Source organism: Phocoena sinus, chromosome 14 (genome assembly GCF_008692025.1).
Source record: "Phocoena sinus isolate mPhoSin1 chromosome 14, mPhoSin1.pri, whole genome shotgun sequence".
Taxonomy (NCBI): Eukaryota; Metazoa; Chordata; class Mammalia; order Artiodactyla; family Phocoenidae; genus Phocoena; species Phocoena sinus.
In genome coordinates, this window is record NC_045776.1 from 72,096,010 (window position 1) to 72,121,495 (window position 25,486).

Here is a 25,486-nt window from a genome sequence, read left to right on the forward strand (position 1 = left end):
TGCCTCACACTCACCCTGCCTTCCCTCCACAGTCTTTGCATATGCTGTTCCCTCTGCTGGAACACTTTTCCCTATGCTTCTTGTAGTTAACCCAGCCTTATCCTTCAGTTCCCAGGGATCATTTCTTCAGAGTCCTTTCCCTGCTCATCCCACCCCTACCCTGAAGCACCATATGTATCTCCTTATAGCACTTGTCACTCTCAGCTTGAGAGCAGCATGACGCTTCTTTGTGTGACTTGTTGAATGTCCCCCTGCCAAATGTGAGCCCACAAAGGCTGGAACCGTTTGTCTCAGTCATGGCTATGTATCAGCACAGGGCCTGGCGCTCAAGAAATAGCATAAACAGCACAGGCGGGAGGCGCATCTTTCCCCAGCAAGTATCCTTCCCTAGTCATCTTTAAAGCCTAGGTTGAACACTCAGGAGGCCTTTTAATTATTTTAACCTCTGTAAAGATGTACCTGTCGTTCTTCTCAGGTGATATGCCCACTGACGCTAGAACTCTCTGCCTACGCTAGAGATGCAATGGCAAAGGCCGTTTACGGACGAACATTTACTTGGCTGGTCAACAAAATCAATTCCTCCTTAGTGAACAAGGTTGGTCCACACACATTGGGTAATGTGCTCACTAACATGGTAATGTTTTATAACCAACCTCTTTAAAGAATTTGTGAGAATTGACTGTACGCTCCTGGTGGGCAGGGATGGTGTCTTTTCACGTCTACATTTCCAGTGTCTAGCCCACAGTAGGCTCACAAAAATGCATGCTGAATGATCTTGGCTGGGTGTCCCCAAGTGTGGGACACACAGCATTTCAAGTATGCCAGGTGGCTTTAAGTATACACAGAAGCTTTTCCTTTTAACAGTATATTTTAATGTGTATAAGAAAAAACAGGCTGACTCCTTTGAATTTACCCCATGGGCATGTTTCCTTTTTAAGTGGAGTTATTTAAATTAAAAAGGGAGTTTACTCAAAGCTGGAAATTAAGGAAATGACGATAGGAGGGCAACGGGGTACATAGATGTGGTGAGACTCACGGAGGAAGCATGCAAAGGACAGATTTGGATACAGTGACTCAGTACATCATATACAATGTTAAATTGTGTCCCTTAATAAAAACCAAAAAAAAGGCATGCTCTCTTCAAATAGCCATCCTTGCGGGACAACCCTTGCGGGTCCTCTGTTGAAAATGATATCCAAAGTATCTGCCCTCTCTCCTGGATAAACATCTCCTTCCTGCTGTTTATAGCTTCCTTCTTTCCTTCCCTCCCTCTCTCCCTTCCTTCCTTGTTTTCTTTTTTTTTTTTTTTTTTTCTCTTCCTCTTCTTTTCTCTCCCTCTTTCTCTATCTCTTTCTTCTTCTTCTTTGTTTTTGGATTGAATGTGGGATTGGGAGGCTGAAGAGGGCTGAAGCGAGGAAGTGAATCAGAAGAAGGTTTCACTGCTCCGGTGATGGATAGGGAAGCTGGGATGGGATCTGGGGAGGCCGCAGGCAGGAAGAGGCAGGCTGGAAAAATTATTTCTACCCTAAGGTTCTTCTGTGAGCCACTGCTGGAGAGAGAAGGCATGAGATTTATAGCCAAGTCCCAGATTCGGGGACAGCTACCAGGTTTTGAGGGTCACAGAGTAAACAACCTTAACGATTAATGGTGTGTGTTACATTGACTAGGATTTCACTGGGAAAACTGTGATTGGATTGCTGGATATCTATGGGTTTGAAGTCTTTGACAAGAATGGGTGAGTTCATTGTCACCCACTGGTTCTTTGTGTTTCTTTAAGGTCTGAGTCTGGTTTATGGCATCTCTGATGTTATTGGAATTCATTTTCCTATTTCTAGAAATTCTCCAGATTTGCATAGCCCCTACCTAATAGACTTTTCTAGAACCGGAATAACTATAAAAAATGCAAATGTCTTTTAGCTTGACTCTTCTGATCTATTTAGTAAATTATTTGTTTAATAAGGGCTTTGGTTTTTCTGTATGGAAAAGCATCCTTAAAAATAAGTAAAAGCAATTTTTTAAAACTTGGTCTACTCACGTAGCTTTAGTTACTTAAATCTTTTGCACCTCTAGTTTTGAACAGTTCTGTATAAATTACTGCAATGAGAAACTCCAGCAACTATTAATTGAGAGAACCCTAAAAGCGGAACAGGCAGAATATGAAATGGAAGGTATAGAGGTAAATGTTTCGATGTTTTCTCCTCATTTGATTTCTTAACCTAGCAAAAGACATTTACTTGAGAAATATTATTTCATTGGAGATTTTTCCGGATTAGTACTAAGGATTATTTTTCACTCCTTCTCTGCTTATTTCGTGGGAAGTTATTTTGATATTCAGCAAGTATTCTTTTTGAAATGTTAGAGGTAAAAATCAGATTTGGGAAAAACAGTTGGAAAATCACTTTAAAAGAATTATATTTGATGTTTATCTTAATCCTTCTTGGAGAATTTTTTTCCTCTTTGTCATTTTAGTGGGAGCCAATTCAGTATTTCAACAACAAGATCATCTGTGACTTGGTAGAAGAGAGGCACAAGGGAATCATTTCCATTCTGGTGAGAAAATTAACATTGACTTGGGGCCCATTCAATGGTATTTACAATACCCGGAAGATCTTTTCCCCGGGCTTACAAAGGGTTAAGAGTGAAATCCACTGGATTATTGAAGGATGCAAGTTGAACTTTTTTGCTGAATGTTTGCTGCAGGCTTTAGGCCGAGCGTCCCCCTCTTGTTCAGATTCACAGACCTAAATTATAGCCCATCAGGAGATCACAAGGAAAGACCTTTTATCATGAAAGCATGCGTGTCTCTCTTCGATAGACATGGCAGGATGAGCCAGGGAACTGGGGACCTGGTTTAGGCACTTGGGGGAGGGGCTGCTTTCATGCTTAGCGCTGAGCAGGGAGCCAGAAGACTTAAAGGAAGGCTTTATAGAGAATATCCGTGGATCCTGAGTTGAGGCTCTGTGAGGTGGGCCTGTGACCTTGTTTTGAACTATTGTGACTTCTGAGAACATCAGGGTCCTCGAATCCACGATTGTTCCACTTCAAACATCAACGTCTCTAACAAATTCTGAAGGCCAGTGAGAAATGACTTCCCTGCCTTCCTTGCCTTCCATTCAGGATCATCTGTAGTACGGTTTGCCTCCCTGTTAATGAGAATTACTGGTCCCCTTCCTCCTCCTGCCTCCCCGACAGCTAACTGCTGTGTGAACCCACGATTCTGAAGCACAGCAGGGACATTGATGGGTGGTGACTGTAGTCGCCAGGAACATGGGCACCATCTCGATTCAAATCCCAGCCCTACTGCGTATTAGCTGTGTAAGCTTAGGTAGGTGTCTTAACCTCTCTGAGCTCCAATTTCATCATCTTTCAGTGGGTCCAGTGATAACAGCACTTACCTCAGAGAGGAGCTGTAAGGACAAATTAAGTGAAATAATACATGCAGAGGGCTTAGAACTATACCTGGTGCGTGGCAAGCATTCAGAATCTATCCGTTCAACAAATACCTATTGAATGCTTACTTTGTGCCAGGATTCTGCCTTGTGCTTTGAGACATGGCAGTGGACAAAACAGGTCAAAACAGCTGCACTCAGAGGCTTTAAATTCTCACATGGAGAGACTAACAACAAACAGGTGAATGGGCAAAATGCACAGATTGTGCAGTGGAGAGAAAAGCAGGAAAGATTAGATGTGCTGGGGAGGGAGGTTCAATTTTAGGTAAGATGGTCTAGGAAGGATTCTCTGAGAAGGTGACATTTGAGCAAAGACCTGAAGGTGGGGACAAGCTGCGTGGACGTCCAGGAAGCACAGACTGACGTAAGCTAGTACATGTACGTTCAACGTGCCTACAGATTGCTAGACTAGTATTTTAAAATACCTTAGTAATAAGTACTTGTTTCTATTTGGTTTGCCATAGATGGAATCAGAAAGCATAGAAATGTTGCTTTGTAAGGATTGTTTCTCCAACATGAACCCAGCTTTTTTGTTGTTTTAATAAAAGCTACAGGGTTGATTCATTTTTTTTAAGATGGTCAGTTAAATGTTATCACTGTTGAGGACCCAAAACAGGAAATAGACATAGCTTGTGAAATAGGAAAGGCTAGACTCAACTAGTTTTACAGCTCGCTTTCCCTGAGGGCTTTGCTCCTAGTCAAAGAGGGTATGTTCTTGGCCAGCTGGTTACGAGTGGTAAAGAGACAATGAAGTTGAGTGTTTCAGCTGGTTATGAAAGCTGCGAAGTGTCTCTGGGAAGACTTTGGACACAGGCGTCAGACAGGTGGGAGAGTTGACTTCTCATGGAAATTTCCAGTCTCTCTGGTTCCAAGCTTCCCTGATCAGATTTGAGAAGCTGAGCACGTGTGATGGATTACCCTTCCTCCCCGAGAAATGTTCACCCAAACTTGTGTGAGATGATATATTTCAATCCACTACATTTTGCCCCAGCTGCTGGAAGCATTTAAACTTGGAATTGATGGAGGGTGGTGCCATGAACAGAGACTTCTGTTTCTGTTTTGTAGGATGAAGAATGTATTCGTCCTGGTCCTGCTACAGACTTGAGTTTCCTGGAGAGATTGGAAGAGAAAGTGGGCAAGCACGCACACTTCCAAACGTAGGTGTCTCCTTGCGAGGCTGCTGCATGGGGGAAGGTCATGTAGAGTTGACCTTCGAACAACACGAGTTTTAGCGGCGTGGGGCCACTTATACATGGGTTTTTTTTTTTCCTCAATAGTAAATACTTACAGTATTACGTGATCCCATCCCCTGTTGGTTGAATCCATGGATACGGAAGGCCAGCTATGAGTTATACACAAATTTTTGACTGCATGGAAGTCGGTGCCCCTAAACCCCATGTTGTTCAAGGGTCAACTGTATCTCCATTATCTTGGATATATGGACAGTGCTCTCCAAGAGTACAGATACTTCTTCATTCCTAGAAATATGATGATACGCCAACTGCACAACTTTTGTTGGTAGGGGTCAAGCTCATGTGAATTCCAAGTAGAATTTTTTTTTTTAAGATTTTGTGTCTTTATTCATCATCATTTCATTTTGGACATGTCCACATGCATGAAATGTCTCTTCTTAATTCAGGTATAAAATTCATGCGGTGGTGTATGTAGATCTGAATTGTACAACCAGATGAATTATGGTATTTGTGTGTACCCACATCACCATCCCACAGATGAAGACATAGAGCATTTACAGCACCCTAGAAAATCAACTAGAAATTTAACATAGTCTTTGAGACAAGGAGGAGAGAATTTGAGGGCATGTGCTCTGGAGTCGTAGGGAGCTGGTTATGAATCCCAGTTCAGCCACTTATTAGACACGTGACTTCGGGCAAGCAATACTCCTGAGTTTGAGTTTCCCCTTCTACAAGATGGGATAATTAATGTACCTACCATATAGCATTGTAAATGACTACATAAATCACCTAGTGTAATTTCTGGCCATAGCAAAGATTCAGTAAGTTGTAGTGACTATTAGACTATTGCAGTGACTTATAGACTATTGAAAGGATAAATAAGTGGAACTGGATAAGTATATGAATCAAGAATGGGAAAATAAGTTGTAAGATCTTCACAAATGGGATAATATGTGGCCATGAGAATGAACAATCTGTAATACATGTAATGATGTAGGTAAATCACAAAAGCATGTAATCAAGAGAAATCAGACACAAAAGAGTACATACTATATGGTTCCATTCCTATGAAATATCAAACCAGGTAAAAACAACGTCTTCTGTTAGCTGTCAGGCTGTACCTGGAGAGGGCTCAAGGTTGGGGGTTCTCAGTGACTAGTAATGTTCTGTCTCTTGATCTGATGCGAGTCACACAGAAGAATTCAGTTTGCAAAAACTCATTGAGCTGTGCACTTGGGATACGTGGGTACATAATATATATGTATATACATTTCAAAAAATTTATAAAAGATTATGAATCACCAGGATCTGAAAAACAATGTTTCATCAGTATTTTAGTCTCTGAGCATCGTAAAAATGTAAAGTAGTAAAACTGACTTTTAGGCATCACCTAGAAAAATGGAAGTTATTTCATTGTACAAATAAATGTGTTTCTGTGACTCATGTATTTTTTTTTCCATTCCTCGGTGCTTATGAGAAGGAAGGATCTAATTTTAGAGAGACCTTGGTCTGTAGCCAGAAGAAATCGGAGGCGAGGTTTCCTGGGAGCTGCCCTTTGCGGTTAGCTTTCAGTGCCGGCCTCCAGCTGATTGTCACAATCCTAAACAACTCTTTTGCTTTATATGTTGGTGCATTTTGTGGCAGTGATGTAGAAAGTTTCAGTTCGTGTCTATTTCTGTCTTGCTGCAGCCGGAAGCTGGCAGGTCCAAAGGGCAGAAAGAGGATTGGCTGGATGGAGTTCCGGCTCTTCCACTATGCGGGAGAGGTCACATACTGCACCAAGGGTGAGTGTCTGTGGGGCACAGGTTACAGGTCACAGCCATGCAGGTGCCCCCGAGTCCACTGAAAAAATGCCGCACATCTGTCTCAAATGTTCCCTAGCCCCGCGTGCAAACACGCCATCTTAAAAGTATTTTTAAAGTTTTTACTTTTATATATGACCACTTTATTGTGACAATTCACATAGCATCTATTTCACCCGTTTAAAGTGTACAGTTCAACAGTTTTTAGTATATTCACTCTGCAATTGTGCAGTTATCGCCACATTCTGTTTTAGAACATTTCCCCATCACCCCAAGAAGAGCCCTTTACTCATTAGCCGTCCCTCCCCATTTTCCCCCAGCCCCTCTCCCCCAGCCCTAGGCAACAAACCAGTCTACTTTCTGTCTCTGTAGATTTGCCTATTCTGGACATTTCATAGAAATGGAATCACACAACATGTGGACTTCTGTGTCTGGCTTCTTTCACTTATATAATGTATAATGTTTTCAGGGTTCATCACGTTGTCATTCCTGTTTAATTGCCAAATAATATTCCATTGCATGGTTACACCACATTTTGTTTATCCCTTCATCAGTTGATGGGCATTTGGGTTGTTTCCTCTTTTTCGCTATTATAAATAATGCTGCTGTGAACATTTTTTTCAAAGAATTTTTCAAACACTTTCTTTTGTCACTTCTGCTTTAGGTTCTAGATAATTTTTACTTCTAAATAAGTTTATTTTGCTAAAAAATCTTTAAAAAGTAAAATACTGTGTATTGGGTTTTTTCCCTTAAGTACAGAGTGGTATAAAAAACTTTTTAAATAGGACAAATCTCTCTATGTATATAACTTATTGATTTTTGTGTAAAGAATAAAGTAATACACATGCAAGGCTAGAAATTTCTGACAGTACAGAAAAGTACAAAAGGAAAACTAAAAACCCCTTTTATTCTTAGTCTCTCCCTGAGGTAAATACAAGAACCAACTGGAAAATACAAATGTCTTATGCATATACTTACACACGTGGGGACGTGCACGTGTGTACACACACACACATCTAAATAGCACAGATTGTTATTTTGTGTCATCTCTTTTGCATTTTTCATTTAATGGATATTGGCAATCATTTGGGCTCCAACTAATATTCATTGAGCTCTCACTATGGGCCAGGCACTGTCCCTAATGCTTTACCTCTGTTGCTTGTTTAGACCTTACAGAACCACCCTGTGAGGTGGGCAGCCTTATTAGCCCCCTTTTAATCTATGAGGCACTGTACTCAGAGAAGTTAAATAACTTGACCAAGGTCACACACCCAGGCCTCTTGCCTCCAGACCTGCATTTGCTCTCCATAGCAACAAACAGATTCCTCTGCATTTCTTCTGAAAAGCTACAGGTACTCTCTGTGGGGCTGTGTCCTGTCATCTGTTTGATGGCGTCTGGTTGTTTCCAGCTTTGTCTCTTATAAACGCTGGTGTGTTTGACACTTTTGTCTATTCCACTTAGCCAATTTGTGCACATTATATACCTAGGATAAATTCCCAGGAGTGGCATTGCTAAGTTAAAGATTCTATCAAAAGAACTGAAAGCAGGAACACGAACAGATATTTGTACACCCACGTACATAGGGGCATTATTCACAATAGCCTAAAGGTGGAAGCAACTCAAGTGTCCATCGATGGATGAACGGATAAACAAAATGTGTTCTATCCTTTCAATGGAACATTATTCAGGCTTAAAAAGGTAAGACATTCTGACACCTGCTACAACATGGATGCACCTTGAAAACATTATGCTAAGTGAAAGAAGCCAAACACGAAAGGACAAATCCATTCCACTTACGTGAGGTACGTAGTCAAATTCATAAAGACAGAAAGTAGAGTAGGGGTTATCAGGGGCTTCAGGGAGGAGGAACGGGGAGTTAGTGTTGAACCAGTACAAATTTTCAGTTGGGGAAAAAGAAAAGTGTTCTGGAGATGGATGGATGGTTGCACAACGATATGAATTCGCTTAATGCCGCTGAACTGCACACTTAAAGATAGTTTAAATGGTAAATTTTATGTTATGTATGTTTTACCCCAATAAAAATGTTAGTTTTGATAAGTCCAAATTGTCATCTAAAAAGGTTGTATCTTAGACATTGCCAATGCAGCTTTTTTTTTTTTTCCTGATGCATGTCATCTTTAGCTGGTTTTGACTTTATAATGCCATCTAGTTACTAATTTAATTACTAACTGGCTAGGTTTTAAGTGAGCATTGATAAGCCAAGTTTTAAAATTGGAAATAACGCGTCTTCCTTTGATGCCATTGGGTACCACTGGTCCAAGTGCTTGTGCTTGTTTTTTGTCAGTGGTGGGGGTGATTTTCTCATTCATCTACGTAGTCTCACCTGGCTGCCCTTGGAACTCAGCTCCCTTCCATTGTTTCAATGTCATTCATTGTATGTGTAGTTCTTTACTAGGGCACGTGTACAATACTCAGTGTAAAGACTCCACGTTCATGTGATAGCTCATCGGGGTTTAGCGTGTAGCATGTGAGCTATAGGTCAGTTCTGAGGACTTGGTTCTTGACCAAGGATGGAGTTATCCCCCAGGGACCTCTAGCAGTGTCCAGAGATCTGGCATCTAGTGCGTAGAGGCCAGGGCTGCTGCTAAACATCCACAATACACAGGACAGCCCCCCAAACAAAGAATGGTCCAGCCCCAAATGTCAGTATTGCCAAGGCTGAGAAACTCTAATCCTAAAAGATTATTTTTAGAATTTCCCTTTACACTCAGTTGGGACGGAATTGTATTTTTACTCAAAAACATTGATTCAGGGATTTCTTATTCAATGTTTTACAGGATTCTTGGAAAAAAACAATGATCTCCTCTACAGACATCTGAAAGAAGTAAGTCTGAAACTTAAGTATATGTGTTTCTGATGGTTATGAGATATCACCTGTGATACTGACTTTGGGATAGATTTGGCTTTCTGGATTTTTCTCTTCCATGCATTAAATTAGAACTCCAGCATGTCATGGCCGGAACAGACATTTAAGATCATCTGTATGAACACTTGACTCAACAAACCCATTCATATGTGTGTGGTGTCCCTCCTGTGTGCCAGGCATGGTGCTAGCTCTGGGGTCTCAGTGGTGAACAAGGCAGTCCTCGTTCTCAAGGAGGCTTATCATCGTGGGGTGGGGGCAGGGTGGGGAGGGAGGGAGGAGTGGCTGAGAATAAATACATACACAATTAAGTTATCCATCTGTGAGAAGTGCTATGAAGAAAATACGGAACTATGATTGAGAGGGACATTTTAAATTCAGTTTAAGTGGTCTGAGAAAACACCCTCGTTGAGATGACTTTGAACTGAAACCTGAATGAGAAGGATCTTGGCCTTGGAAAGATCAGGGGCTACTCCAGGTAGAGGGAACAGCATGTGCAAAGGCCCTGAGGCCCAGGTGAGCTCAGCATGTGTTCAGTGAGGGGGGCATTGAGAGCTCAGCAGGATGAGGTCCCCAGGGAGGAGTAGAGATCTTGTCTTGGAGCAGTGGGAATACACTGGGGTGACACAATCCGAGGATGAAGAAACTGAGACCCAGAGAGATCATGACTTGTTCAAGATCATATCTCAAGGTGGGGCAGGAACCAGGTTATGCCCCTGGGGCTACCAATGAAATTCCATCTCTTTTCATATGCCTCACTGATCAGAGAAACCTTGAGTTTTTTTAAGCCTTTATTTTGTATTAAAATAGTTAACTGTTTTTTTAAAATTGGATCGTATTTAATGAGCTTGGTTTACAAAAAGCTTAAATAAACCTAGAGAGACATTTTCAGAGAGAACATGCAAACGGTTCATCTCAGGAGTGTTTTCTGCCCTTCCCTATTTTTCTCTACCACTTTAGGACCACTTGTCCCAACCTCTGGGATTCAGGATGGATAAGCGATTCCTAACTTTGGATGTCTGTTCCAGGTGGTGCTCTCTGGGTCTGAGTCTCAGCCTGACCCTGTCCCAGCTGAGGGGGGGGGTCTCATGGCAGATTTCCCCATCAGTGAAGTGGGTCTGTTGATGCCTTCCTCTTGGAGTGGAAGGTTCTGTTGGACAAATGGGAGACAGTGTTCCCCTTGTGGCTTTCCCCTCTGTGGGCATTGCCCATCCCCTTCACAAACCCATCCATGAAGGGTGCTTCCCACAGGAAGAATCTCTAAATCTCCCACTTTTTCCACCAGGGCTGAAGTTCCTTGTACTTTCTGAGATGGGTGCTTTCTAATTTTTAAAATTTCCTACCTGCAAATTACTCTCTCATGCCACTGTGAGTTTAAAATTGGGGTGAGTTTAAAAAAATTCTTTTCTAAATTTTAACTCTGGCAAAATACACATGCATAATATGAAACTTACTATGTCAATCATTTTTAAGTGCACAGTTCAGTTGTGTTAAGTACATTCCCATTGTTGTGCAATCCACCTCCAGAACTCTTTTCATCTTGCAAAACTGGAACTCTGTACCCATTAACCACTAACTCCCTTATTCCTCCTCCCCTCCAGCCCTTGGCAACCACTTTTCTACCTTGTATATGAGTTTGGCTACTCTAGGTACTTATATAAGTGAAATTACACAGTATTTGTCTTTTGTGTCTGGCTTGTTTCACTTAGCATCACGTTGTCAAGCTTCATCCATGTTGTTGCATGTGTCAGAATTTCCTTCCTTTTTAAGGCTGAATCATCCTCCATCGTATGGCTATAAGGAAAAATATTTTTTGTGTGTGTCCAATTAAAATTTTTGAAAAGATATGCACAGAAGGAAAGATCAGACATACCAAAGCTGATGTCCTTGGACCCATGTCAACAAGTCCGTCTCCTGAGAGCCAGCTGTTCTAACCAGTTTATTGTGTATCCTCCCAGGGATGGTACAGACCACGACGTGTGTGTGTGTGTGTGTGTGTGTGTGTGTGTGTGTGTGTCCCTTTTTCTTTTCTCTTCATACACACTATGCATGTGGTCCTGCATCTTGCTATTTTTTCACTTAACACCGTATCTTGGAGATCATTCTTAAAGAGCTGGTTTGTTCTGTAGCAGCCTAGCTGGACTGGAAATAATTATTGCTTCATCATGTCCAAGGAAAAATAATCAGATGGCCTCACCAAGTAGACAGAGCACTGGATATAGTACAGATCTTCCTCAACTTACGTGGGTTACATCCTGATAAACCCATCATATATTGAAAATATCGTAAGTTGAAAATGCATTGACTACACCTAACTACTGAACATCGTAGCTTAGCCTAGCCCATCTTAAAGGTGCTCAGAATGGTTACGTTAGCCTACAGTTGGGCCACATCACCTAATACAAAGCCTATTCTATAATAAATTATTGAATATCTCATGTTATTGATTGAATACTGTACTGAAAGTGAAAAACAGAATGGTTTTGAGTATATTGGTGATCGCATGGCTGACTGGGAGCCGTGGCTTGCTGGGCTGCCCAGCACCATGAGAGTGTTGTAAGCCCAGGAAAAGTTAAAAAAACAAAATTAAAAGTATGGTTTCTATTGAATGTTCATCACTTTCACCCCACTGTAAAGTCAAACCATCGTAAGTCGGGGACAGTCGGTATTTGAACATTTTCTTCTACATACGATTGTGTTTTTTTTTTTAATTAATTTTTTGGGGCTGCATTGCGTCTTCGTTGTGGTGCACGGGCTTCTCATTACGGTGGCTTCCCTTGTTGCAGAGCACGGGCTCTAAGCGCGCAGGCTTCAGTAGTTGTGGCACGTGGGGTCAGTAGTTGTGGCGCACGGGCTCTAGAGCGCAGGCTCAGTAGTTGTGGTGCACGGGCTTAGTTGCTTCGCGGCATGTGGGATCTTCCTGGACCAGGGCTCGAACCCGTGTCCCCTGCATTGGCAAGTGGATTCTTAATCATTGTACCACCAGGGAAGTCCCTATGATTGTGTTTTTTGTGTGTGTGTGTGTGTGTGTGTGTGTGTGGTACGCGGGCCTCTCCCGTTGCGGAGCACAGCCTCCGGACGCGCGGGCTCAGCGGCCATGGCTCATGGGCCCAGCCACTCCGCGGCATGTGGGATCTTCCCAGACCGGGGCACGAACCCGTGTCCCCTGCGTCAGCAGGCGGACTCTCAACCACTGAGCCACCAGGGAAGCCCCTATGATTGTGCTTTTTCCCCTCTTCTTCTTCAAGTGCTCCCAAGGCAGATGGCTCTGGTCCACTGTGCACACTTGTGTGAACTTTCCTGAAGACCCCTTCATGAGTTCTGAAGCAGCAAATGTGGTACTCATTTCTCATTACCTACAGGTGCTGTGCAGGTCCAAAAACAGAATCCTGAAGGAATGCTTCCGGGTGGCCGAGTTAGAAAACCGGAGAAGGCCACCAACAGTGAGTGGCAGGGGGAAATGCCTGTGCAAAATTGGAAAGGTAGCAAAAATCACCCAGAGGGTGCAAGTACTTCAGTTACCTATGCTTTTTAAGCTGTCCTCTCCTTTGTTTGGAAGTATCACTCTCTAAATGTTCTACTAAATGTATATTTTCCAAGGTTAGAACCCGTGTGTTCATTTGCAGACATTCATTGAGCACCTACTGTGTGTCAGGCACTGTGCTGGGCACAGGGGTATCTACCAATAACAGAACAGACGGTGTTCCTGCCCTCGTGGGGTTTACAATCTAGTGGGAGATGCTATAGGAAGATACAGTAAGTCCCCTACGCACAAACCTTCAAGTTGCGAACTTGCAAAGATACAGACGTGCGTGCCAGCAACGTCAGGCATGAGTGAAATTGCAGCTTGCCCTCCCTCTCCCATTGCTGACGGTCCTTCAGCTCTACCGTCTCCCACCTCCTCTCCCTCCTCCAGTCAGGAACTCTTCTTGCCTGTTCCCTCCATGCCAGCCCCTGGATGCCAGCTGTTGTGCTGTCCTGCCGTACTTTTCAAGGTGCTGTCCTGTGAGATTAAAAACGTTTTCTTATTTTTTGTGTTTGTTTTTAATTCACTATTGTGTGAAAAGTATTATAAACCTGTTACAGTACGGTACTACATAGCCGATTGTGTTAGTTCGGTACTTAGGCTAACTTTGTTGGACTTATGAACAAATTGGACTTAATGTGCTCTCAGAACGGAATTTGTTCATATGTAGGGGACTTACTGTATCATCAAATAAAGAAAGAAATTCCAGTAGTGCGAGTGTCATAGAGGAAGCTTGGTAACAAGGAAACAGGAAGGTGGTGGAGGGTGACTGGCTCAGCGGCAATGCTGGCTCCTACGAGGTGCTCACTTTGTATTCGCCAAGTGAGGGAAGCATCCTGGAAAGATGCTTGTCCAGCCTCCACTTGACCAGACTGAGCTTGGGCTTCTCAGGCCAGGACATTCAAAGCCTTCTCTTAATGGACAAAACGGTTTGTGACAGGTAACAAGCAAAACAGTCTGTCGAGTGTTTGGGTCTAAAGGGCCAGTCCTGTGATTTAACCAGTCTTCTCTGTATACATGGGGAGCAACAGTGTCTGTTTAGCTCATTCTCTCTCTCCCTGCAGGTGGGGACTCAGTTTAAAAACAGTCTGAGCAGCCTTCTGGAAATTCTCATCTCTAAGGAACCTTCGTACATCCGTTGCATCAAGCCCAACGAGAGTAAAGAACCCAGTGAGTTGTGAATTGTTCAGAACACTGAGCTCAGGGAAATGAGGCTGGGCGGAAAACCAAGACGACAGTGGGGAAAGTCCTAAAAACCACCACAGGCTTGCTGCTTGTTCTCTGTATTAAATAATAGAAGGCAAATGAATAAGGAGGAGGGTTCCTTTCATGGTCCTGTGTGAGCTTTGCTCAGAGCGTGGCCAGTTTCAGGACTAACACAGCTGAGCCAGGCAGACCTCAGACGTGAGGGGAAGCAACACTGCTTCTCTCCAGCCAGTGAAGAATCTTCCAAAATGGTCTATGACTTGGGTGTTTTCTAAGCTTGTGCCGTGGTCTCATAACAAAGCTGTACAGTCAAAGGCTTATAGAATCCAGGCAGGAAGAGCGAATGAGTGAAGCAGACCAGCTGTAATACAATAGGGAATGGAGGGGACTGTGGCCAGCTGGAGAGGGCACACCCTGTCTAAAGGGGCAGTCCCCCTTCCTAGGGCCATTTGTTGCCATGTGGGGCTCTAGGCCCAGAATGGCCAGATCTCATGGATTTTCAAGAGAAACCAGAAATTCAGACTTTCCTGTAAAATCCCCCCATTAAGAGAAACACAATTAGGACCTAACAAAACATGCCTCGTGGCCAGATCCAGCCCACATATCGTCAGCTTGCAGCCTCTGGTCTGCCTCGGTTGAAACAGAGCCACAGGGTCCTTCACCGTCACTCTTCCTTCTGTGTTTCCAAAGGCAAGTTCGATGTCTTCCTCATAAGGCATCAGATCAAGTACCTGGGGCTGATGGAGCACCTGCGGGTGAGACGGGCCGGCTTTGCGTACCGACGGAAATACGAGCATTTCTTGCAAAGGTAAAGTTTGTCTTGTTGATCTGAAGCCAGTGAAGTGTGTGGTGATGAATAAAAGGCCATCCCCGAGGGAACTCCATTTGCTTCTTAACTGCTGTAGCGGTGACAGTGATGAACACTGACATTTCAGAGAATAGGAAGCTGACTTAGTTTGCCACCTTCCCTTCATTTCGCTAAGCCCCTAAGTTCTTGGAATCTAGGAAGTACGAGACGCGATGCACAGACTTGCCCCCAGGGGGCAGACGTGGGACATGCACCCTTGGGGGCTGTACTTGGCTGGGGAAGACCCTTCCCCTGGCGACCATGGGTGCTGGTTTTAGCGCGGTCTGGGAGCAATGCCCTTGGCCGTGTGGGCTGTCCAGAGACACAGGTGTAGTGGTGATAACATGGGCGTTGGAGCCACAGATTCTTGGGTGGGAATCCCCATTCTTTCTCTTCCAACTGAGACCTAATTCCTCATGTGTAACACGGGGATTAAATTGCTCTCGAGGAGTTTGGAAGGCTTTAATCATACATCCACCACCACTATCACTGTGGCCCAAATTGCCTGTGCATGCGGTTGGGCTGCATGTCGTTCGTGCTACCAGGAAAACAACACATTTACACTCGCAAGAGAAGCATAATAAAATGGTTCTTTTTGTGGGTCAGCATGGTTGAATATCAGTAATTTCATATTTTAACTTAATATTAGACTTCTTATTTTTAAAAATTTTTTAAGTTGAAGTATAGTTGATTGACGATGTTGTGCCAGTCTCTGCTGTATAGAAAAGTGACTCAGCTATACACATATACACATTCCTTTTTTAATATTCTTTTTCACTATGGTTTATCCCAGGAGATCCCTGTGCTCTACGGTAGAACCTTGTTGTTTATCCACTCTAAATGTCATCGTTTGCATCTATTAACCCTAAACTTCCAGTCCATCCCTTTCCCTCCTCTTCTTGCCCTTGGCAACCACAAGTCTGATGTCTATGTCTGTGAGTCTATTTCTGTTTTTGTTTTTGTGGTATGCGGGCCCCTCACTGTTGTGGCCTCTCCCGCCGCGGAGCACAGGCTCCGGACGCGCAGGCTCAGCGGCCATGGCTCACGGGCCCAGCCGCTCTGCGGCATGTGGGATCTTCCCGGACCGGGGCACGAACCCGTGTCCCCTGCGTCTGCAGGCAGACTCTCAACCACTGCGCCACCAGGGAAGCCCGGCACGATGTTTTTAATGTTCATCTACGTTATAGCATATGTCAGCACTTCATTCCTTTTTATGGATGAATGATACTCAATTGTGTGGACAGACATTTTATTTATCCATTCCTCTGTTGATGGGCATTTGGGTTGTTTCCATTATTTGGCTATTCTGAATAATGCTGCTGGGAACACTCAAGTCCAAGTTTTAGTGTGATCATATGCTTTCATTTCTTTGGGCATGTACCTAGGAGTAGATTACTGGGTCAGATGGTAACTCAGTGTTTATTTGAGGATCTGCCAGTCTTTTTGCCAGGGTTTTTGTGTGTGTGTGTGTGTGTGTGTGTATGTGTGTGTGTGGTGGGTTAGGGTTAGGTGGGGGGAACCTCCTTGACATACCAGTTTTGTTCATCAGCGACTTGTCATTCACCCTTATCTCATCCATTTTTCTGAATCTGAAGTCTAGTGAAGATGGAAGCAGCAGCCACTGCCCACCCCGGCCCCAAACACACAGGCATCTGCCGTTCCAGTCTTGCTGCGTTTTTTCCTACGTTGCTGCTGTGGGGCTTGTTTATTCTTTCTATAAATACTAGTGAGCCCCTGCTTTGTACCAGCACTGTCCAAGGTGCTGGGTAACAGCAGTGAACAAGACAGACCCCACCCCTGCCCATATGGAGTGCACTTTCTACTGGCGATAACAAGGAGATATAGGAGGTCAGGTGGGGCGTACATTCATTGAAGGAAAATGAATCTGCATTGGGGAAAGAGTGGTCCAGGAGGGCCTCTCCAAGTAAGGAAGCGAGCCATGAGGATATTTGGAGGCAGCTGTCTGGGCAGGAGAGCCTGGAGGTGGGAACTGGGCAGCTTGAGGACCAGCTAGGAGGCTGGCGTTGCAGGACAGTGGCCCAGGGGAAGGCAGGAGAGGCCCATGGGAGTGGGCTGGAGATGTCCGAATGTGTGCACCCTCCCTGGCACTGCTTCCCTTGATCAGGGAGCGACTGCATCTCAGAGTTAAGAAGGACAGAAGTTATGAGTCCCTCTACCCTGCAGGCATTTAAAGCATCTCCCCATGTCCTCTGTGTCTGTCTAGCCCACGTTTAGACAGCTTGGATGGTGTGTGCTAGTGATGGGGCTGACCAGACAGGAGGGAGCAGGGCCTGGCGTTGCTCTGCGTTCCCTGGGGTTGGCATGTGTCTGTACCTTTGTGTGTGGCAGTAACGGAGGGAAGTAATCAGGGAAGAACATGTGACACTCAATGCCTGTCTTAGTTCAGGCTGCTATGACAAAGTACCATAAACTGGGTGCCTTATAAACAACAGAAGTTTATTTCTCACAGTTCTGGAGGCTAGAAATCCAAGATCAGGGAGCCAAGCACAGTCAGGTTCTGGTGAGAGCTCTCTTCTGGATTGCACCCTGCTCTCTTCTCATCACATCCTTACATGGTGGAAAGAGGGCAAGGGAGCTCTCTGGGGTATCTTTTATAAGGGAACAAATCCCAAGGATGAGGGATCCACCCTCCTGACCTAATCACCTCCCAAAGGCCCCATCTCCTAATACCATCATATTGGGGGTTAGGATTCTTCAACATATGAACTTGGGGGTGGGAGGGCACAAACATTCAGTTCATTGCAATGTCCTTAATGGATTTTCTCATAAAGTATAATTCCAGGAAAATAAACATGTTCTTAACGGTTTGACATTTGTTTTAAAGTAACACAAACCATATAATGATATTAAGGGAAGGAAGCGTAACAGGAATACCGTAGCTAACATGTTTTGAAGTCTCAGACTGTGCCAAATACTTTCCATGGGGTATCTCATTTCAACCTTGTGACGACCCCACAAGGAAGGTCCTGTCATTCATTGTTTGTGCTGCAAAGTGAGGAGGTGAAGCGACTTGTCCAGCTCCTGAGCTGGACTCCAGCCCAAGCAGTGCGGTTCTAGTCCAGTGGCTCCAGTTGTATCACTTCTAGCCTCAGTCCACAGGCACTTCTGAATCCTACATTCACTTTCTTCTTCATATTACAGACATCATTGTTATCTTTATCGCGACCACATATTAGAAGGGAGTTGCATTTTATACTGAAATCAGGTTCTTAAGTCAGCCTTGGGTCCAAAATTACCCTTGAAAAATCCCTCGTCCCGTATCAAGCATGATACCTTTTCTTCCCGTGCTGGACCATACTTGTTTATACATTCCTTTGTCTGTTGATGGACATTTGGGTTGTTTCCACCTTTCGTCAATTATAAATAATGATGCTCCGAATATTCACCTATAAGCTTTTGTGTGGACACGTTTTCATGTCTCTTGCGTATACACCTAGGAGCAGAATTGAGTTTCTTGGGTAGAGTGTCTGATGAGGTCATTGTTCTATGAAGACAGGCCAAACCTCCCACCCTGTTGAAACAGTTCTTCTTTATTGCTGAGTATATATCGTTGAATTCTAGGAAGTGGGTGTGATGAGTCTACTCTATTACTCTGAGTGGTTGGCGTGCCCAGAGGAGTGAAGCTGACCTCTAGGGGAGCTAGTTAGTGTAAGGTCTGCGGCTTCCGAAACATGCCTCTCCCCTCCCTAGGTACAAGTCCTTGTGCCCAGACACCTGGCCGCACTGGCACGGGCCTCCAGCAGAGGGCGTAGAGCGGCTGATCAAGTACATTGGCTACGAACCCGAGGAGTACAAGTTAGGGAGGTGAGTGTCCCAGAAATCGCTGTCAAAATGTTTTCCTAATCGATCTGTATCCATCTTGAGCCTGGAGATCTATTCTTCAGGAGTTTACGTAGATTTATAAGCAGATACTTGCATTCACTCAATTTAAATGCATCTCTGTAAAGGAAAAACTCTCCTGTGTGTCTCTACTCTCAACGCTTCCCTCACACTCAAAACACTCCATCACACTTCTAACACCAGCTGGGTGTCCTACAATTAAACTCACTTCTGACAGTCTACCTGGAGATGGTGTCAGATCCCGTGGGTTAAGGGCTTAGTCTCCCAAGACTGTCCATCCTCCCTTCAGAGACCAATCACAAGTCCAGTTTGTCACCTGTGTTTCTGACCAATCAGCTATAAATTGGAGGTCCCCGTGATCCCCTCCTTGGGTCTGATTAATTTTTCTAGAGTAGCTCAAAGAATCAGGAAAATACTTTACTTCCTGGATTACCAGTTTATTACAAAAGGATATAACTCGGGAACAGCCAAATAGAAGAGATACACAGGGCAAGGTGTGTGGGAGGGGATGTGGACGTCCCATGCTCTCTCCGGGTGCACCCAGAAGATCTCCAAATCATGCCTTTTGGGGGTTTTATAGCGGCACAGGCATGATTGATAAATTCATTGGCCAGTGGTCATTCATTCAACCTCACGCCCAGGAGTGGGGCTGAAAGTTCCAACCCTCTAATCTCAAGGTTGGTTTCCCTGGCAACCAGTTCCCATCCTTAGGTTATCTAGGGGCTTTCCAAACATCAGCTGTTAGCATAAACTCAGGTGTGGTGCGGTTGAAAGGGGTTTGTTATAAATAATAAAAGACACCAGGAGAAAGGGGGTGGGGAGGGATAAATTGGGAATTTGGGATTAGCAGATATGAACTACTATAAATATAAAATAAACAACATGGTCCTACCGTATAGCACAGGGAACTATATTCCATATCCTGTAATAAACCATAATGGAAAAGAATTTTTAAAAAGACACCCATTTCCCCTTTATCACTTTGAAGCTATTTCAGGAACAAAAACCAAAAGATCATAGCAAAAGATGCCCCATTGCTCTAATCACTTAGGGAATTACAAGGGTTTGGGGAGCTGTGACACTGGAACGGGACAGAGACCGAATACATATTTCTTATTATAAAGCACCGTATCACAAGCGCTAAGTGGTTAGAAAGGCTACATAGCTGCCTATTGGAGGAGATTGAGTATAAAGGAGCCCTGGGTTCTAAACCTGCGCGGGAGACTGGGATGAGCTTCTTTTTGGGCAAAATGAGGAGAGTGTCAGCGCGAATTCCCTAATCTCTCTGTGCCTACATTCTTTCATTGTTCAGAATGTATGCGTGACTTCTCGGAGGGGATATTCGGACTTCTGAGATGAGAAAGCTCCTCTAGCATCTCCCAGAAAGTGGTGTTCCAGAACTCTAGGTATCATTACTGTAGAGCTGTCGTCCGTGAGCAGGACTTTTTGTACACATTGAAAGCGTCAAGGCAGGACTCAGTGGGGTGAACCAGGATAATTTTCATCTGTTCTCTTAGACGTTTTGGTCAGCGCTCATTTGATTGCAAAGAACAGGGCCCACGCATGAAGAGGATCTACTCCCAGGCCGCAGAGATTCCAGCGTCAGGGATTGCTGCCTTTGAATCTGTCAGTGGGCTTTCCCTGCCAACTTGTACATGGCCCTCTATGACCACCCTGGCCCCGTTCCATCCTTTATTCTTCTATTCTGGGCCCTGCTCCAAGGAGCGGTTACTTTTCCAAGCCAGATTTCTGAGGAATAGGGCTTAGCGGTATAAAACCTCTGATGGGTTCACGTGGCACGATGCACTGCTGTCCCCCAGTGGCTGGCCTGGGAAGTTTCCCTCAAAGCGTGGGTTGCCAGGGAGCTTGAGAGGGCAGGCAATAGGAGCTCAATATTTATAATTTACCTTTGCTGGCTGATGGGATCTTCTCCTAAACTTAGACCCATATCCTCTGTCATCACTTTTTAAAGCCCAGGGAAGTCACTTTGGGTTAGGAAGGTGAATTAACTTCCTAGGGCTGCATAATGAATTACCTACAGACTGGTTGGCTTTAAGCAACAGAAATTTATTTTCTCACATTTCTGGAGGCCGGAAGGCCAAAATCCAGGTGTTGGCAGGGCCTTGCGCCCTCTGACGTCTCTCTGGGAGGATCCTTCCTTGCTGCTTCCAGTGGCTCCTGACATCCCTTGGCTTGTGGCTGCGTCACTCCAATCTCGGCCTCTGTCTTCACACGGCCTTCTCCCCTGCGTCTGTGTGTCTTTCCCTCTCTCTTATAAGAACACTCTCATTGGACTTAGTGTGATTTTATCTCAATCTTTACCTTGATGACATCTGCAAAGACCGTATTTCCAAATAAGAATCACATTCTGAGGATCTAAGTGGATGTGACTTTGGGGGTGGGGGGAGGACACTATTGAATCCACTACAGATGGTGACGACCAGTTAATAATTAAAACATTTTTTTCATTTCTAGGTCCAAAATATTCATTCGCTTCCCCAGAACTCTGTTTGCTACTGAAGATGCCTTTGAATTTAGTAAACATCAATTAGGTATGTTTTTTTTTTTCTGCCCTGATTTTAATAGAATGTGATATGAACAAGCTTAGCTTGGGAAACATCTTAAACATGAATGTTTGATATAATGTTAGAAGCACTGGCTTTGGAAACCCAGAACAAGGCAGCAGGATTATAAGATACAGGTGAATTTATGCCTTAACCCAGAACAAGGCAACAGGATTATAAGACACAGGTGAATTTATCCCTTATGTTTGGAGGGCTGTCATGGATGCACCTGGAAACTTAAACACTGTAGTTCTGCCTCATTTTTAGTTTGGATCTAACTTTGTCGTGCCACACCAGGACCTAAACCCATGGAGTCCATCCCCCTTAAATGAAGGTTTTTTTTAAACTTCATTTGTATGTGTCTGATGTTGGAAGGTGTAGCTGCAAAGCCCAGAGCCAGGGTGTGTGTTGTGAATGGTAAATAAGAAAACTTAGATGGGAGGAAAATGCAAAAACTCACAAATCAATACTACCAGGGAGGGGGTAGGGGCTTCGCCTCTGAGATCTCACCTGGCCTGCTGAGACCAGCTCTGCTTGAGTCATCTCAGTGCTTGCTGAATTCACGATCTCATCGTATCCTCGGAACAAACCTGTGGACGAGTGGTATTATCATCTCCACTTTACATGTGGGGAGGTTGAGGCCCAAGAGCAGCAGAGCAGGGGTTTGAGTGTGTGTCTGTCTGGCTTCAGGGCCTGGGCTCGTAACCACTGTGCTTGGTGGTCTGTTTTTGACCCCTCCGGCAGCGGGCACTGATCACCCAGATCAGGTTCATGGGCAGGTGCTGAGTGCGGGGGCCTGGGTTAACATTTCTACCCAGCTCCCAGGGGATGTGATGCTGCTGGTGTGCGGGACCCTCGAGGAGCCTGGTCTGTGGGGGGGACCCCAGTCACTGGGTGGAGGGGGCACACTGTGAATGGAGAAGCCACACGGCACGTGTATGGTTCCACAGCCCTGGGTTCACACTCCTGCTTCATAGCCGCGTGGTTGCCTCGCACCTGGTAAGGGTCTTCACCGGCTGGGTCTGTGATCCCCTTTGTGAAATGTGCTGATGCCTGCCTGCCTTGCAGGGTTGGGTGGGAGGATGAAATACAATGCCTAGAACCAGGGGCCAGCAAGCCCTCCAGTTGGTGGTTCTGTTCCTTAGCTGGGGGAAGGCAAGAGGAAGAAAGGGAGCCCCAGTTACTGGCCAGCTCTGGCACTCAGGCTGAATGTAACCCACCCACTCTCGTTTCTATCCCGTCATATCCCGTGGCTTCCTGTCACCTCTACCCTGCGCGTCCCTAGGGCCGCTGCCGACACCTCCTCCGAAGGTCACACCTACCAAGCTGCACAACTGAAAGCCATTTCACCAAAAGTTTTGTTTTCTTTTAAGTTGCGAGAATCCAAGCCATGTACAAAGGCTGCCTGGAAAGGAGAGCATACGTGAGAAAAAGACAAGCAGGTAAGAACTGAACAGGACCTCTCAGGTTTGCCGTGGACCACAGTTTCCTTCTCATCCACGTGGCACCTAGACGCACAGGCTCCTTTGAGCATCCTTTTCGCCTGCCTGGCCTTGAAACCTTTCTGTCAGGCATTCCCGGGGTCCAGTTCTGGGGCCTCATTTTTACTCAACAATGCAGCCTATACTTGTTCCACAGACATGTTTTATCTGATCCACAACATATGCATGTTTTTTTTTTTTTAATTTATGAGTTGGGTCTTCATTGCAGTGCGCGGGCTTCTCATCGCGGTGGCTTCTCTTGTTGCAGAGCACAGGCTCTAGGCAGTAGTTGTGGCACGTGGGCTCTAGAGCACAGGCTCAGTAGTTGTGGCGTACGGGCTTAGTTGCTCTGTGGCATGTGGGATCTTCCCGGACCAGGGCTCGAACCCATGTCCCTTCCACTGGCAGGTGGATTCTTAACCACTGTGCCACCAGGGAAGTCCATGCCTGTTTAAAGAATAATTTTTTATTAATAAGTAATGATTTTATTATTTTTATTAACTAACACCATGAGTGCACTTGGAGCCCCTGCACTTTGTCCCTCCTCAATCACTTCTCCGCACCCCCCCTGCAACACACACACTACTCTTCTGAACTTTCCCTTATTTCCTTGTTTTTCTTTATAATTTTATCATCTATGGATGCATCACTAAATAGTATACTTGTAGGCTGGAATGTTTTGAACTCCATAAAATTATACTGTTTGTATTTTTCTTCTGCGACATTTCTGTTGCAATAACTTTACTTACAGACACAGGTGGCCAGGCCGAGGGCCGCGGTTTGCTGACCCCCGTGTGCTATATGAGCGTACCGCAATTTAGCTGTTCCCTTGATGAACATTTGGGTTGTTTCCAGTTGTTTGTTTTTGTAACAATGTGGCCATGAGGAATAAAAGCATTTTGAATATCTGAATTAACTGGAAAAACAATCTGAAAAGCATTTAAAAATTGGGACACAAGCCAGAAATCTAATTTTTGTGTGTCCCAGTTTATGTATCCCCATTTTTTAACGTAGACAACGAAAACTAAACACGGGGTGAGACAAAGCAAATGCAGTGGCGAGACTAATCTGTGCTGTCAAGTGCCACTCTGGTCCCTCAAAAAGACCTCAGAAAACGGACCCCCCTGCGTAATTCTGGAGCTTCCCTTGATGCTTCCCAGCACCCTCTGCTCCTCTGTCACTCTGGTTCAGTTGTCCGTCTGGGCACGTCCGGGTAGAGACTGATGACTCTCATCCCACTTTCCACCTCGAGGGCTAGCGGAGTGCAGTGCCGGGCATCCAGGTGTTTGTGGAGTGGATGAATAACTCTGGAAAAGGCTTTTGTATTTAAGTGATTGTGCTCACCTTCTAATGCCAGCAGTGAACTCTTTCAGCCATTAAACTTGAAGCCCACTGGCGTGGAGCCCTGGCTCGGAAGGAGGCCAAAAGGAGAAAGTGGGCTGTGCAGATTATAAGAAAGTAAGTTCTCAGTTGGGTCCAGTAGGGAGGAAAGGTCTCTAAGTGCTATTGTGCTGCAGAGGGTGGTCATGGACTTGGAGGTTTTGGCTCTGGGCGGAAAAGTCATCTTCCCTGCAGGATGTCAACCCTTGGGAATTCTGTTCCCTCTCCTTCCTCTGAGCTTCCTAATTTGACAGTGATCGCAACTCAGAACGTTTGTTGTTTCTCTTAGCCTAGTTCAAAAGTCACAAAGTCGAATGCCTTCTGAGGCCAGGCAGGGACAGCGAGTCTCATGAGCTGGGATAAGGCAATAAGGTAGGGTAGGGACTGTGACAAACTGGAAAGCTCAGTCCACCTAAGAGGGGCAGTCACTACTCCACTTTAGCAGACTGCGGCCAGCCCAGTGTTGGCAGATCTTTTTTTTTCAAGGAAAGCTGGAAATCTGGCTTTCATGTAATACTTCCCAGTTTGTTGTTGTTGTTGTTGGCAATGAATTCAAGTCACTCAAAACAAAAAATGGTGTGGGTGAAATAGAACATATCTTTGGGCCAGATTTGGCCTGTGGCCCTACTTGGCGAACAAAGTAATCTCCACCGTTTTGGCCACCGTTAAATCAAACCAGTGGGGGAGAGAACGCAAGTTTCAGTGAAGAAATGGTAAGTGAAGAAATAGAAAACTAACTAAACTCTCTCCCGCTTAGGTTCATAAAGGGATTCATCAATCGCAACAAGCCCCTCTGTCCTGACAATGAAGAGTTCATCGTGTTCGTGCGGAAGAATTACATCTTGAATCTTCGGTATCACGTCCCAGAGAACGTCTTGGATAAGAGCTGGCTGAGGCCTCCTGGCCTCTTGGAAAATGTAAGGGCTGTTCCAGGACTCACGTTGCAAATGGTGTGGGCACGGATGGAGCTTAACTTGTATGTTTTTTGGTGCCGCCTCCCTCGCCTTGAAAGGGCTTCCTCAGCACACAAACCACTTCCCTGAGATGCCCGAGGAATTTAACTCTTCACAATTCGTATATCCTCTCTAGAATTATAAAGCCCGTGGGTGTGTGTTTACACAGAGCACTCTTGAATGGTTTCTGTCCTTGATGTTAACATGTCAGATGGGTTTAGGGACTGTTGCCTAGAACAGTGTTTCTCAGAAGATGCTCTGGGAACCCTCTGTGTCTGGAGCGCAGAGTGGGGGTGACTAAGATTCCTGGGCCCCAACCCGGGCCCATTGAATTAGCGC

The 25,486-nt window shown here is 44.9% G+C and overlaps 1 protein-coding gene across 5 annotated transcripts in view; it reads left to right on the top strand.

The window, feature by feature from the left end:
• MYO1H (myosin IH) overlaps window positions 1–25,486 on the top strand; it is a 105,272-nt gene that overhangs the window by 74,470 nt on the left and 5,316 nt on the right. For all 5 annotated transcript variants that reach the window (XM_032654160.1, XM_032654163.1, XM_032654158.1 and 2 more), the window contains exons 10-24: window positions 476–595; window positions 1,668–1,735; window positions 2,071–2,176; window positions 2,470–2,550; window positions 4,515–4,606; window positions 6,332–6,426; window positions 9,244–9,290; window positions 12,692–12,772; window positions 13,920–14,025; window positions 14,752–14,869; window positions 18,620–18,733; window positions 21,245–21,321; window positions 22,707–22,775; window positions 24,188–24,272; window positions 24,952–25,111. In XM_032654160.1, coding sequence (XP_032510051.1) covers window positions 476–595; window positions 1,668–1,735; window positions 2,071–2,176; window positions 2,470–2,550; window positions 4,515–4,606; window positions 6,332–6,426; window positions 9,244–9,290; window positions 12,692–12,772; window positions 13,920–14,025; window positions 14,752–14,869; window positions 18,620–18,733; window positions 21,245–21,321; window positions 22,707–22,775; window positions 24,188–24,272; window positions 24,952–25,111 — 1,419 coding nt within the window. The remainder of the gene's footprint in view (window positions 1–475; window positions 596–1,667; window positions 1,736–2,070; window positions 2,177–2,469; window positions 2,551–4,514; window positions 4,607–6,331; window positions 6,427–9,243; window positions 9,291–12,691; window positions 12,773–13,919; window positions 14,026–14,751; window positions 14,870–18,619; window positions 18,734–21,244; window positions 21,322–22,706; window positions 22,776–24,187; window positions 24,273–24,951; window positions 25,112–25,486) is intronic.